At 34.8% G+C, this 16,302-nt stretch overlaps 1 protein-coding gene across 2 annotated transcripts in view; it reads right to left on the bottom strand.

Annotated features, from left to right (window-relative positions):
• The window catches only part of ODAD2 (outer dynein arm docking complex subunit 2), an 88,414-nt gene that overhangs the window by 27,684 nt on the left and 44,428 nt on the right, over positions 1–16,302 (bottom strand). For both annotated transcript variants that reach the window (XM_075495511.1, XM_075495512.1), the window contains exon 16: positions 12,485–12,599. In XM_075495511.1, the coding sequence (XP_075351626.1) occupies positions 12,485–12,599 (115 nt within the window). The remainder of the gene's footprint in view (positions 1–12,484; positions 12,600–16,302) is intronic.

Here is a 16,302-nt window from a genome sequence, read left to right as displayed (position 1 = left end):
AGGGCACACAGGGATCTCTTGTAGGAGAAGACCTGGCAGCATCAGATGAAATTGGCAGCTAGCATGTTCAGAATAAAAATAAGTTATTTTCAAACAAAGCATAGTTAAGATGTTGAAGTCCTTGGAGCATGACTGCAGTGGCTGTTAGAAGTTTACATGTTAGAAATTAACTAGACAAATTCACAGAAAAAAAAATCCATTAAGGATTATCCAATATAAAAGTATTCCCTCTGACTGAGATAGTTCCTGAGCCACAGATTTCTTGAAGGTGGGAGAGCACTCTGGGGAGGGGAGACATGTCTACAAGTTTGCCCTGCTCTTCTACCTTTCCTTAGGCATTCCTTGTGGGCTAGTATGAGAAACAGAATACTGTGTCAGTGAATCTCTGGTCTGACACAGCATTGGCTGTTCTCACACTCTTATGTTTATTAGTCAACTCAAATTATCAAGCACATGTTTACATGTCAATGTGTAAAACACAGAAAACCAGCAGTTTTGGCACTGTGAGACTGAACTAATGGGTATGGAATTCATCTGGTTGCCTCAAGCAAAGAGGAACTGACAGTATCTGATAAAGTGACATGCAGCATACAGTACTTCATGTACCCTTAAAAGCACACAGGGTAAAAATCTAAGTTTTGTTTAAACACAAATTCTTAACTGATTAAGTTACATAGTCACTGACCAACGCTGCACACCAAGATTCATTGCACCGCACTAAACTGAGATGTTTGAAAAGAAATGTATCTCTTTCTTTGGTAAGATGTTCCCCATGTAAGATTACATTATTTTAGACAAGCTCTTTTCAGTTTCCTCATGGACAGAAACAATGCCAGAATAGAAAAACATCTACTTCTTTGAATGAATTTTTACATGTTTATTCAATCTGTGGGTAACTCTAAGCAATATTTTGCCAACAACCACCTAGAAGGGGTTCTCAGGATGCCTAGTTATACAGAGCCTGAAAGACAACACTGCAAAATGCAGCAGCATTTTCAGAAACTTCATTGTAAACATAATAATTAGCAAAGGGGTGGATAGAACTTTAAGTGCCTAACCTGAGGATATCAAGTATTGCAATGTAATCTGGAGATATCACCATTTCTACTTGAATGGGCCCATCAGTTACTTTAGTTGAGTGGACCTCTATACTAAACTTAGATATTCGTGCTTATCAGAACTTCTTTATACAATCTATAATCCAGCCCAACATTTTTTGTTAGATTTTCAACCTGTCAGATGTGGATCTGGAAAGATAAGTAGTTCTCTTAAAGTTCTTTGTCCAATAAATATAGAAACTAGTGAATGACTTAATTATGGCTAACTTAAGGATTTCTGTAGAAACATAAGACTTAAGAAAAGCAAATGATTATGAAATAGATGCAGGCCAGAAACCACTGTGGGCAAGAACTTCAGGTGTTTTCTGATGGTCATCTAATTTTTATGGAACTATTTACTAAAAGTATGTTACTAGTGCCCAAATCACACCCCTCACAAAAGGGTACTGAAAATAGGTCAGAGGAGATTCTTGGCGACATCGTGGTGGTACATCTGCAGGCGGCATTGGATGGCCTGGTGTCAAACTGTTATTACACTCAAAAGAGAATAAAAGTGACCAGCCAAATGGTCAACAGTAACTTTGTAGAAGAAATTTTAGCCTATGCACCTCAGTGATGGTAAATGTCCAAGATGGAAAGAAAGGTCTGCAAGGGGAATTTCTTTCATTTGTTTCCTTCAACAGGTCAATAGGAGAATTTTTAATAAAAACAACCAGACACTTTCCTGAAATCCTTTTGGACTGAAAGTTCTTAGGACTTCATGAAAGTGCAGACATGGATAGTATGATCTTTCCTAGGGCTAGGGAGTGACCTTGAGACCAAGAATGGTTTAGATTATATTTATTTCTTTTTGGGGGCTGATTTATGAACAGAGTAGGGTCCATTTGTATTGTGTTAGCTTTGCTGAGCAAATCCATCAAATTGCTCATGGACTTGGTAAATAAAAATTCCAGAAGATGCTGCAGTTCATCTTTTTTAGTTCTGGGTCCAAACGCTAAACAGAACTCTTAGCTGTGATGTTTCCTTCTCACAGAAAGCAAAAGCAGTGGGTAGGCCCATCAGGAATGAAACATTTTCCACCACAGGCAGTGCAATTCTTGAGACTGGAAGGGAGAGGTTAAAGCCATATAGTGTGAGGGTCAAAACCAGAAGCCACAGCATGTGGAAAAAGGGTAGTATCCAAGAGCAAACTTCATACTGAAGTCCTAAAAAACCCAGAATGAACAAATAACAGAGGCCCTTACAGAAATTAAAAGAGGATCTAAATGTTTATGCAGAAGGACAATAAAGGTTTGTGACTCAGAAAAGCAGCTGAGAGAAACAGAGAAGGGCGGGCAGTGCTCTGCCACTTCTATTACCATGTGAGCTGCATGTAAAGGGAGGTGGGTTACAGCGTGTTTCCCATGGATACACTAGCATAAAAGTTTCTCTGTCATTGCTAGTGTATACATACCACAGTGTAAATGTATCTACAATCACCTGAATAAAACCAGTATTTCTCAATATCAGTTTTCATGTCTGTCTTGAAATTTTAAAATTTTACCAAAGGCGGTAAATAATGGGTTACAGAGAAAGATTTCTACACAGAAATTTCTTACCTATATGTATTAGACGGTTAGACAGCTAAATGAGCAGATACAGGAGAAGGAAAGAAAATGAGAATTTTACATTTCAATTCCTTGAAACTTACTACAGAAGTGTGCATTACCTTGTGTCTAACTATTGGCTCAACAAATGAGAAAGGCTTCTGTTCAACAGGTAAACTCTACAGTAAGGTGTCTAAGATTTGAAAGGGGCCCTGCTATACATGAAAATGATTCTACTCTTCTGCATGGTTCAGATATCTGTGTATTATTATTCATGTTCTTGAAAGATGTTTCATGAAGACATAAAATAATCTGTATCCCATCTTAATGAACTAATACGTACATTTTATATTTTCCTACCTGTACGTATTTTCTTTCCAGGTGATTATAACCCTACTTGTTAAACTTCTCTTCTGACAAGCTTATACTTTCCACATTTTGTAAAGGAGCACGGTCCAATTAAATTGATGGAGTAATATATAAACAATCCAGCAGTAAGTAAAAGAAAAGAGTTTCAATAATTGCCTGTGAAACCAGCTAAACACAAGCACAGAACCTTGTACCAGTGATGAAAAGCAGAGGGAAACTGCAGAAACCACATGTCAGGAAAGTTTCCCAAATGTGATTGTGGGTGTAGTCTGGTGGTCTGTGCAAGACAAAGAGAAAAGTAAAGAAGCAAGAAATTTGAAGAACAATGAGCAGAAAGAAGGATGGAAATGAGAGCTTTAAAATCTGTTATGTTACTTACAAGACCTTTTTTTTTTTCCAAAGAAATTTAAACAACAAATGCAATCTTTTTGGTATCATTTAGCAAAACCACATTCTTGCTTTGTATAGTAAATTTCTACTTTTTTTTAAACTGAAAGATGTGTATTTATTATATTCAATTGCCATACTTGAAAGATATTTAAAGAAGAAATTATATGAAGTTGTGCCTGTGATTGCAGAGGTCTGGATTTAATTCTTTTGAATCTATGTTCTTTGAGTATACTTGTATTAATGATCAGATAGCTGTTCATACTATAAAGTCTAAAGTAATTTCTGTGATTTTAGCTTCCAAATACTCTCGGGCATTTTCATCTATACTTTTTTTTGTAACAGAAGAGAAGAAAAATCATACCTAACGTGTTTGGAAATCTTTTTTGCACTTTTTGTTTCACATCATAGAAAAAAATGCAATCTTTAAATTCCACCTTCTAAATTAATTGACACACAACTTTTTTTTTTATGAGACTTCACTCAAAGGGTTTGTCATTTCCAGCTATTAGTGTATGATAAGCTTTCATATTTCCCTGTAGTTCTTAAACTTCACTGTAGAAATGTAAATGTCATTGTTTCAAAATCTGAGTAGTTTACTATTGGGTAATAACATTATTTTGATATTGAACTTGAAGTGGAAAGTGTTCTATTTCCAGCCCAAGACTACATTTATACTTCAGTATTTACATACTGCAAACTGTAATCTATTAATATAGCCATTAAACTACATTTACTTTCTTCATTGTTACCTATGAAGTTATTCAACAAACTTCAAGTATTTTGAAAAGCTTAGAGAACATGTTAGGATATAGCTGCACAAAAAACAACTTGAAAGAAAAGAAGAATGCATTTAAGCGAATTTAGGTAATTTACTTCTTCCTTACCTATTGTGACAAAACCTTACTTCTTAGTTGTCCTAACAAGGCTACTCAGTTCGAGTTAAGCAGGAAAAAAAAGTGGTATGGTAAGAATAAAGCCTAAGAAACAGCATTTATAGATAAAAATATTGTTAAAATCACTCCCACTGATAAGCAATAAAATAGATAATTTTATTGTATACATCTGAGTGTATGTATTAATGATAGGTTGAATGCTTCTGTTTTAACAATAATATTTCGTGAGCTGAACAAAGTCAGAGGCTAAACACAAAAGACATTTAAAGAAGCAATAAAAATGTTAAAAAACTGGTGGGAGGGGAGCAGGAACGTTTTACTGTATTAACAGGAAATATCTTCATTTTAAATCTTCATCATTATTATAACTTTTAAAGTAATATTTAACCTGAGGTGACAGATATGAAGAAATATAGATCATTAAAGTACATTTTAAGTGGCTGAAGAAGATGGGAAGAGGTAACAGGATTTTTCATGACTTCACACGACCATATCTTCTAACTAGTGGGCAGCAAAGTTTTTATCCTCAGAAAGTACGATAAATATTATTTCAAAACTGGATTCAAAGGGAAGAGTTTGCAATCTCAAGCAGTAAAAAAAAACCTATCTGGCATAGATGCTGAGGCCAGCAAAATTACCTGCTGTGCTAATAAAAGCCCCATCCTGCTACTCTTTAGTCACATATTTTCATCTTGTTGAACTGCACAACTATTAAAAAAAATTAGTTAACTTTCCCTTTTCACTTATTTCTACATTGGCTTCTGCCAATGTGAGATAGACCAGCTTCACACATTTTTTTTTAATTAGGAGCAGAAAGCATTACAATATTTGCAGAAAGACAGATTTGGAAAAATCACTTGATCTTTGCAGTACTTATACAAGGAGAACATTTGGGATTTTTGAGTTCTCTTGTCATCATATTATATGGTTTTTTGTGGTTATTTTCATTAAGTAAATAAAGTTCATCAGCCTTAAGACATACAGTTCTTGTAAAAGAACTACTGAATTCTTTTGTAACTGAATTCCTTTCTTATTTCTTCCAAAGTGAATACTGGTTTCTTTATTTGAAAGATTTAGAGCTAAACACTGTATTACAAAAACACATTGTGTTTATCTTTAAAAATACTCTACTTGAAAGATAAAAGTTTCTCCGCTAAAAACAAGTAGTATTTCACTCTTAGAACATCTTAAAAACCTTAAGGTGTCAAAGCTAATTTGTCAAATTGAATTACTTTTGCCCAAAAAAGTGATGGTATGGCTGTGCAAATACGAGTTATCAAGTTATCAAGAGTCATCTTTAAACTACCTTTTCTTTAATGAAGGAAGCTGTCCATTTCCATCCCCTATAGCTGACTGAGTAACTTATCATCCTAATGCACAACCCAATTTAAAATTCAAAATAAAGAAATTCAACAGATAAATTTCTATATTATAGGTGTTCAGTGAAAAAGGGAAGCACACAATTTATATAATGCAGTTTCTATTCATTTTTCTTATGAAACAACTCAATGGTATTATTAATCAAATTACTTCATATTTAAAGGCTAATTTTATTCCTGTCTATACAGCTGTGGAGGCTTCCACTGTAGCAGAACTGATGAAGAAACACCTTGTGAGATGAAACTATTTAAGTACATCTCACAAATCTTCTTCTGTCCTGTAAAATGCAAGGTGTTGGGAAAAAGTCAGACAATCAACATGGATTTTCCTGTCCTTTCCACCTCACCGAAGCAGCTAAAGGCAGAGCAGCAAAGCAGAGTAGCTTTAACATGGCTCCAATGCTACTCTGCAGCCTAGAAGAGCAGAATTCCTTACTCTTGGCTCTTCAGGGATTTGATCGTTGCACAGTTAAACACTTGGCAAGTATATTGCTATTGATAGTTTCAAGAAACAAAAGCAAAGCCCATTAGCCAAGCGTACAGCCCAAGAAAGAATGCAGTGCACGTTCTGTAAAAGATGGCAGGGGGGAAAAAAAAGTCTACATAGTCACTCATGCAACTTCTAGTAGTTCTTTTGTCTATTGTTTTCCTTTTCAGTCTGGCAGACTACACCTACTCTTCCTCCCCCTCCTCACAACTCTCACTGAAGTTCAGTCCTCAGTAAATGCCCAAATCCCAATTTTTTTCACAGAAGCAGTGAAACTACTAATATCAAAGTCCTTTGAGGCCACAGTAGAGAAAACATCATGATTTGCTTTAGATATTACTTTGAAAAGAATTTTAATAATGGAAGTATGAGAAACAGATAACATTGAATAACTGGAAAAACTAAACATTGTTTCCATTGGTTTTGGATTGAATTGAATCCAAATAAGTGTCTAAGCAAACTTCTTCTAATTATTAATATGTTTATGAGATAGTCATCACTAATATGTAGTTTAATATTGTAGAGATGTAAGACAGCAATATTGGAATGTTCTGAGGACAGCCTAGGTAAACAATCAATGCAGTGACAATGCAAACTAATAAATTGTTACAACAATTATTGTTTGTGTCTTTGCAACTCTGGCATGGTTTCATAAATTAGAGTGGTATATGAGAAGGCAATCCTATCGTATTGTACCACTTACCATTACAGACCACTGAGAATCTGAACAAGCATGAAGTATAAAATATGTTATAGTTCAATCAAAAGCTTCTGCGCTAGATAAAATGATTTCTTGAAATTTTCTGTTTTATATTATGCAGCAAATCAGACACAACGATCTCCGTGCTCTTTTCTTGCCTTAAAATCTATGGAAGTCCCATGTGGCAAGTGAGAGGGTAAAGACAGGAAAAAAGTGAGATGGATAAGAAGGAAAAACAAAGAAGAGATGAAAAAGAAGAAATGTGAGGAGGATGGGGTTTAAACTTTTTATAGATTTTTAAAATCCAATTAGCAAGTCTACATGACAAGCTGTTGACCAGCATGTGTAGCTATTATAAACTAAGTTACAACGAAAGCTGGTCAAATATTTTCCAGTGGAACAGTATTCCATCAGAAAATGCTAATGGAATGGAACCAAAACCTTCCATAAGAACACAATGACTTCTTGAAAAGTTTTGACAGAAACCAGGCAGAAAGGCAGGCTAAATTACCAACGTACCTCTTCATCTTTTCTCTTGTCAGCCAGATGGCTGGTGAGTAGCCTGCCAGGCTGCTTGGCTTCTGGTTTTCACAGAATCCCTGACTTCTTGCCTGATGGGCTGCCAAACAGCTGGAAAGCCAGGTCTCCAGGAGCTCCTAAGCTTTTTGGCTTCTTATGGTCTCCAAGCTCTCAGGCAGCTGCTTTGCATGGAACTTAGGACCTGAGGCTCCCCAATGAGGGAGACATGGGTTATGCTCCTAGTTTCCCTTTGCTTCCCAGCTTTCAGGTTATGTGTTTTACAGGAACTGGACTCCTATATTTGTAGACATTAAGGACCTCAGGGCAATTTATGGCAGTCCATTCAGGATCTCTAGGGTAAGATATCTATAGGAGGCCCAAACTCCTCACGATAGTTGGTTCATTAAACTAGGCAGCCTGTGTCAAGAACCATTGGATAGGCTGGTTCCGCATGCACCCTGGCAAGCATGGCAGCCAGCTATGGATTCACCAAGTCAGGTCTAACCTGCTGGACTTCCTAAATCTCCAAGGACCCTGGTGCTCTAGAAGGCCTGAGGGGCAAGCCAAAAATTCCTTTTTACCTCTCTTATAGTACTCTTTTGAAGTTTAGTCCATAACAAATGCTTACAAGTTGGAAAGTCTATATCCAGATATCAGAGATTAAAAACTGCATAAAAATGAGATCAAATATAAGAAGTAGGTATGATGTATGTTAAAAATGATAATGTCTAGAGAAAACAAATAGGAAAATGGAAAGAGAGCAGTAAGAGCACTAAGTTTGAACTGCCAAGGTTTCTGTATAGAATTGCAAGAAGCATAGCAAGGAAAACAAAGAAACTGGAAAATGCTGTACATACTCAAGCAGGGAATTTTGACATTATAGGCTTAACCAAAGAATGGTAAGTAAAAAAAAATGCATTGGTACTACTTAAGTAAAATTTTTAAAATATAAACCAAATGAACAACAGTGTGCATTATGGGGCATGACTGATCTTTATACACTACAGTTTTAAATTAGTAAAATGTGTAAACAAAGCATCTTAATTCATTTAAAACAGCAAATAATTTTGTTAAATATCAGAAGAATTTCCAAGTTCAACTACCTTTCTTTGTTACTTTTAGTAAAGAAATGTTCTCTGTGGTTTTATACATATGGTTACGTTAACATTTCCATAACAAGCAAACTCTATGTAAGAATCCTAAATAGCATGGGTCATCAGCAGCATATTTTCCACCCACAGGTTAACTCCAGACTGCTGGCTCCAGTAGAAGTCACTTCCTCAGTATATAATACTTTTGCAAGAGTGAAGGCTACTTGACCTTCACACATACCCATCTCATGACCTTTCCCTCTTAAACCTGGTTTAGTTTTTATTTTGTTTTTTTTTCCTGTGTGAGCATGGGCATTCCCTTTCCCCCTATGCAGGAAATATACAGACAACTTTAGGTGGCTGATCATCCTTCATCACACCCATGAAATTCCACTGCAGAGCTGAAAAGGGATGCAATAATTTGGGGGGAAAAAAAAATCACACTTTATCAGAAAAGTGTGAGATGTCATTTTACAAGTTCATTTTAAGAAAATAGAATAACTATCCCTCTCTCTTCCCTCAAATCTCCAGTCTCAGACTGTTTACTTAAATTATTTTGACAGACTTTGTACATAGCTGGCTTCCTGAAGTTCCTTAAGAAAGCCTTTATAGTTGTAGCTATAACAAAGGCTAAAACTGAAACTTTGAAAGTTGAAAGCTGATACACAAGCACAGACAAAGGACAGAGGAAAGGATGAGGCCTGACATTACCATTCCTATTCTAATGTTTGCACCCAAAACTCTACTAAATATGAGGATGGAAAATAACCTCTATAACTTTTTTTTTATTTCAAGACATACTATTTAAAGGTTTCTCTGTGAGGAAATAGGTATTTTCATACAAACTCAAGCTGGCAGTGTTCCTCTTATTGGCACAATGCCTTTGGATGAATTTTATAATAGCCCAAATAACATCTTTGTAGAGTTTCTCTAAATTTTTCTGTTTGGGCTGATGTACGCTGGGAGAACACTATAAATACTGTTTTTCAAAGAAGCATCATAACCAAATACTGCTGTTCCAACATCAACAGAGTTGAGTAGACTTTTCTTAGCCATTTTTCATAATAATTTGTGTTTCTTGGACAGTGCACTTACACTTTGTCATTACCAATGTGCCTGCAGTAGTAACTTTTCCTTTTGGAAGTAAGGAACTAATTAATAAGAACCTGCTTCTATTAAGACAATTCCTTTTAATAAATTAAATTCATGTCTCTTTAAGTCTTATATTTTAAAGAAATGTATTAACTAATTTATCCAAAATCATGAGATATTTGTCTAAGACTCACAAGTAGCATTCACAGGTGCTGTGCAAATTTTCTCAGGAGAGTTCTACCACCCAAATTATATCACTGCCAGCCTACCTGTAAGATCTTTACTCTACAAGAAATTCTTAAGGCTAACAATATTTAGAACTAATGCCGGCATACAGAAGTGATGACCGATACCAAACTGATATTATGGCTGTCAGAGCTGTAACCGTTTACGTACTACAGTATACAATTTATATCCTATATTTAAAAAGTCTTAGATCTGTCAGGGACCAAATATCACTGACCTATATCATATTGCTGTAACAAACCATATCACTTAGCTATATCATACTGATACAGTTCTATTCTATGGGAAGTACTCTGAACCAGCTACCATAATGTAACTGTTGACATACATAATCTAGGGTTATGGGAACTTGGATTCTGCTCCCTTTACAATTAACTTCCTGTCTAACAGCAGGGAAACTAGTTAGACCCAAAAGCTCAAAACTGGCTAGCACCTAAACATCTTGAGAATTCAAGTCTTGGCCTTTTGTGACTCTTATCCCCCTAATGGTAAAACAGAAATGGTAGACTTGCCAATCTTAAACAGATTATGGTGAGAGTAAGTGCATGAGAGATAATCATGTACTCACATACTTTGACAATAACAGCCCTATCAGTATGATAGATTAGCTTCTAAGATTTTATAAATATCATATAAATAACTTTTAAGTTGTATTTACAGAAAATGCCTGTGCAGAAAAATGGATGCTGCACTACATTGTTACAAAAATTTGTTTCTGATACTATTAACAAGTTCTATTTCATCTATGAACCTCCACACTACAGAAGAGAACCACTACAACTTCCACAAAAGAACACAAAAAGAAAACAAATCCAGATTCCAAGCTCACAGCTATTTGCAACACGGTTTGCAGTCCCAAGCACAGGCTTGGAAAAGCCAGAATGCACATAATCCTTTTAAAGTCATATACTTCTGACTGCTTTTGAATCAAGCACTGCATAAACCAAACTGTGCTTCTTGGAAGATCATGTAAATTGTTGAGTATTATTAACTTTGAATAAAAAAATCAAAATTTTGTTTAGATAGAAATAGTTACTGCACTTCCACAGTGTGGCTATAATTGCTGCTTTATACATATTTCTTTCCATTCAGTGTCGGAGGAAAGGGTATTATTGGTAGGTTTGTTTCAGTGTGCCACTCTGCCTCAGTCTCACACAAAGAACTCTTTGTGGGGTCACAGATTAGCATTTGGGCAGGCAGCCAAGAGAGATGAAAGGAGGATGGCTACACTAAGGATGTACATAGCTTACACTCATCAAATAACCACGGGAAAAAAACAAGAAAAAAATCCATGTAGTCTATAATTTCAGTAGCTATCCTCTATCCTCTTAGTTTCTGAAAAAGTGCTTTTAGTGGAAGCTCTAGCAATGTGGAGTTCTACTCTGGCACTACAGGTTGCAGAGTCGTACACATAATAAGTATTACCTCAGTTCTGAGATAAAGTAGTATTTTAACATTCAGTTATTGCAATATTGTTCAGAGAACAATAGAGGCAGGTATACATATAGAGATATGTATACACCCCACCACTAGGTAACAAAAACATTTATTATACTAGAGTGTATATGTTTAAAAAAAGATGGAAAGATAATTCAGAATAACTCGCATGCTTGACAAATGGCAAGCAAGCTGCCATTGTAGAAATCATTGTGAAGAAACAGAAAATGCTTAAGTTATAAAAACCAAGACCAAATGTTCTCATAATACTTTCTTCCATATATCTGTATCTACATCCATCCATCTATATAAATTAATAGCAACCATACAGTGCTCAGTTTCAAACAGGAAACACTGCCTGCAAAGGATGCTAAGGATATCTAGCACTTTGAAGGAATTTCCATTCTTTACATAGTCAGGATCTCAAATTATATGTAGAATGTAGAAGGATATGTATTTGTGGTACAGTAGAGAGAAGATGCAAAAGCTGCATTAAATACAGAGGTAAATAGAAATGGAAGATATTACTGTACAAGGATTAAGGATAAAAGTCTACTTAGTATTCCAGGAAACTTCTAATGGGAAACAAAACCTTCCGCATTTATTTTACTGCAGGTCAGCGGTAAGAATTCACTGAAGATGACTTACAGCTTATACTCACCATTTTATCTCTATTTGGAAACTGTCATGAAATAAATGAATAGCTCAGTCTTCTGTGCACAACTGACCTGCACAACAACCACTATTCACAACTGGCACTTTTTGTTGGCAGTCTGAGCAGAAAATCTAAGGATTACATTGGCACCGAGTCTGAAATATGCTCTGAAACCAAATGATGGTCTCTTGAGAACATAGCTGAAGTACCTCATAGTGGAGACCAACTACAACTACCTGTGCTATTCATAGCCTGTGAGTAGAAGCTTTCTGTTTTCAGCATTGTCAGATTTTCAGCATGCTTTACTTGGGAACAGTAAGTTTAGGTCATGATAAGTTATTAAAATATATTTTCCAAATACAGTAAGCACTGTAAAGGCAAAACAGAATGCTATAATGAGTGCTAGATGGAGGACTATTCACTTTTGAAGAGTGAATACATCCATTTTTTTTAAGCAGTTAACAGAATGAAATAAAGAGAGTGCAAGTAGCAAACAGCAAAATATTGCTGGAAATCATCCAAATATAAAAATTATATGTGAGTATATATATAACAAAACTATTACTTCAAATACTTTCTTACCTTAGCATTTTCAATGCAAGGACAAATAGCCCAAGCTGCACTTGCTTGAACATCTGGATTAGGATTTTTCAACAATGACCATAACAAACGAACTCCATCTAGACGGTCAATTATCCTATTGCAGAAACAGACAAAAAAAGAGATAATTAATTATGGAGTAGACAATGTTAAATTTTAAATTATATCAGTTTGTTTGGAACACTGCTTTAATAAATATTGGTATGATTTTCTTTAACATCCTGTTTTGCTTTATGTAAGTGCTTGTGTCAGCTAATTAGCTTGTCAGCTAATTGCCAGCAACATAGTCAGTAAACATTGCTTACTATAGCAGATGGGTGTGAACAAATGATGTAAAGACAGAATATGTTTTCTAACTAAATCTCATTAATGCTGTTTACTTTTTTCTCAGCACTGTCATTCAAAATGCTTATAGAAGATAAAGTAAACTACATTATAACCAGAACGTGAAACGTGAAAACAAGCATGTGACTTTTTAATGATCTGCATGCAAAGTGAAATCTAAATTCAAGCATACTGGCTTCTTTCATATAGTAACAAATACTTTCCAAAACAAATATTTATGCCCAAAACTATGTACTTAACTTTTTATTCAGTCTATGCTTAATGTATTTACCTTACTCTATGACATATTTTAAAATGCTATGTTTCTAATCTAGCATTAGAAATTAAAATGGTCACACCACAGTGCATCCTTTGTTGGGCACGAATAACGTGTAACTTGTTTCCCATGTGTTCCTTACCAACAAGACTAACACTGAACACTATGTTATAATTACTTAAACACACTGTAATCAAAGTATCTTCATGACTAGCTGAAAAATTATCATCAGAATCATCTCTACACCATCTGTGTTATGTTTACATATCAATCAGGCTTGGGGATCATAACTTCACATTAAGGTCCAGTGAATACCTTAAAGGGAAAGGAAGGTCAAACAAAACTTAATAGCCTTTACAAACATGCCTTTTTTCAAAAAGATATGTTAAACCCAAAGCAGATGAGCTGGAGATAAAGAAATGCAAATATACCTTCATTTTTCAACCTCAAAAGTAAAAATTCAATTGTATAAAATCAGTCTACATCTTTAATGTAAATACAAGAGAAATTTAAATACAGATTGTGCTTAAAAACATCACATAAAACATCTCATTTGTGTTTACGATATATAGGTTTGCCAGGAAATTTTTAAACTAATTATAAAATCAGCTTTGTATATAATCCTACCATCATTTGAAGCAGAAAAATAGTTAAGGACATGAACTCTGTCTAAAATAACCAAGGATTTTATTCATAACGCTTTTATGCACACTGGTTAAACAACTATGTTTTTCAAAATAATACTTTTTTGCACAAAGTTATGGTTGAGATACTATCAGTTATTCAAGATCTGCTAATTTTAATACAGCTTATTTTACATACTCAGCTCCAAATCAATTGCAAGAAAATCATCACTCAAATTCAGAAATCTTAACGCATCAAAATAAAACAGCATGATCACAAACTACACAGCATGATCACCTACATATATATGTTCAACATAGCAAGGATGACTTAAGTAAAAGCTTCAAAACACGATTTTAAATCCCTCCAAACTCCCAACACTTTTAAGCAATTTTAACATTACATTCCTGTCATTTCAGAAAGCACAAGGAATTTTTTCCTATATTGGAATTAATTAAAAAAGAACCCATGAATCTTTCTTCTAGTCAAGCAGAGTACTGACCATTTACCAACATGAGGTACTTCCTCCCAAGAGGGGATAAATATAAATGACCCAGCTCCAACCAGTATATAAAAATCAAGAGATAGAAGCCAAACATTGAGCTCAGCTTTTTCCACCACACTTAAAAAAACAACCTCTAGGCTGATTTATCTTTCCTTTCTATTTTTTTGAAAGCTTCCTTTTCAATTTAAAGTTTACTTTCATTTTCTTTTCAGTTTTCTTGTCTTCTCTTCAGCTTTTCAAGGCAAACTAGCCTCACTCTATGGTGCATTTTCTAAAGAGGAATTTTGCCTTTTGCTTGAAGACCAGAGAGACCAGTTGTCTTACACCCAACAGAACAGCTCAGAATATCTCAAAGTGTAGTCCTCCGTCCATTCAACATGTATAAAATCAAACTAAAAAACCGTATGGACAAAACTCATCACTGATTACTGCTTTCTCTCAGTTACACTAGATTAACTCAAATGAAAAGAACTCTACATATGAGAACAATGCTCTTAAATTCTCATACTGGAAGAATTATTGTTGTGTAATCACCATACAAGCACAAACCCTTTTATCTTCATCTTACTGAGAACATATATTTGCCAATTAAAGAAAGCATTGCTAAACAAGTGACTAATGCTTTCTCAGTTCAATTTTTTATCTTTCTATGGTTTCACTGCACAATGTAGCAGATGAAGAAACTTGGTGTTAAATGAGCATATCTGCTATAAAAGCAAAGGGAACACTAAAATAAATGGCCCTGAAAAATGTTTGCTCTATAAAAGTCCTTAGACATTAGTTTCCTTTCTATGTGAAAATTCCTTTTTAAAGTGGACAAAAATACACATTTAGGTTTCTTTACAAATAACCAAAGACAGACATGGGAAAATAGACCTGTAATCCAGAAGACTGATTCAAAGCTCTGTGCCTTGTCATAGACTGTTCTTATTTGATCACTGATACAATTTAAAGCAAGGTGTAAATTATTCTGCTCGTCAAAATAATCAAAAGTAGTTGTATTGGCAGATAGAAATAGCTGGAGTGAAGAGACACTCCTATCATGTACTCATGTGCTGGCCAGACATGATTAGAGCAGAGATGAAGGGGTATGCAGCTGCTATCACTCCTACAAAAAGGCAACTGCAAGATGTATGAGCAAAACATCTTCCTGGTTTCCACACAGAACAGGTGACATATGGTGTATATAGAATATGTCTTATGGGCAAATAATTTTAATGCAATTAAACCTATTCAGAGATTACCGGAGTGTCTAGGACAGCCTCTGGGAAATCTCAGGTTACAATGAATTGGTATTTGCTATTTGACCAGTGCAGATAATTTAACAAGATAAATGTTTTTAATTACTTTTGTTGGTTGTTTACAGTCAACAGTTGTTTAATAAAGGCTTTTCACATTATTTAAGAACCTTGATATCATGACATCATTTAACATCGTGAGATGTCTGTGCAAGACATGGATTACAATTCTAGAAATTTACTTTGTTTTTTTTTATATATCTGAAACTAGAAAAGCTGTTAATCTGAAATAGTACTTCTCTTTCAAATTCAAATTTAATATTGAACATTTCCAGTAGAAACTTCAACATGTATTACTTAAACACACATGCATACACACAGCCTAGACATCTGTTTGTCATATCTATCATCTTTTTCTGTTACAGTGTTATTTTCCAGAACTTTTGAGAAGTCTAGTTTAATTGCCTGCCAATTTAGACCACAAATACAAATGTAAATAAACAAAGTTATACTGACTCTGTATTGTGCTCACTGGTAAGATTACAGGGTTTAATTCTGGCAGAATGTAATCTTGTCTTTTTTGAAACCACAATTTAGCATGTTTCTTAAAATTTTCACTAGTTGCTGTGGACTGCTTTGATAAATAGTATTATATACCAGTGACTCAAACTCCATGTGTTTGGCTAAAATAATTGTACATTTTAGTTTATAAGATTCTAAACCCTCAGTTTTGAATGCTAGAGATGAAGTCTATAGGTTTTCAAATGAAAAGGGCAAATGAAAATCTAGTGGCAGTTAAAGAATAAGCACTAGTCCTCTGCTTTTAGTAAGA

Source organism: Mycteria americana, chromosome 2 (genome assembly GCF_035582795.1).
Source record: "Mycteria americana isolate JAX WOST 10 ecotype Jacksonville Zoo and Gardens chromosome 2, USCA_MyAme_1.0, whole genome shotgun sequence".
Taxonomy (NCBI): domain Eukaryota; kingdom Metazoa; phylum Chordata; class Aves; order Ciconiiformes; family Ciconiidae; genus Mycteria; species Mycteria americana.
The sequence above is the reverse complement of the archived record's forward strand: the minus strand, read 5'-3'. Positions and strand labels throughout refer to the sequence as shown.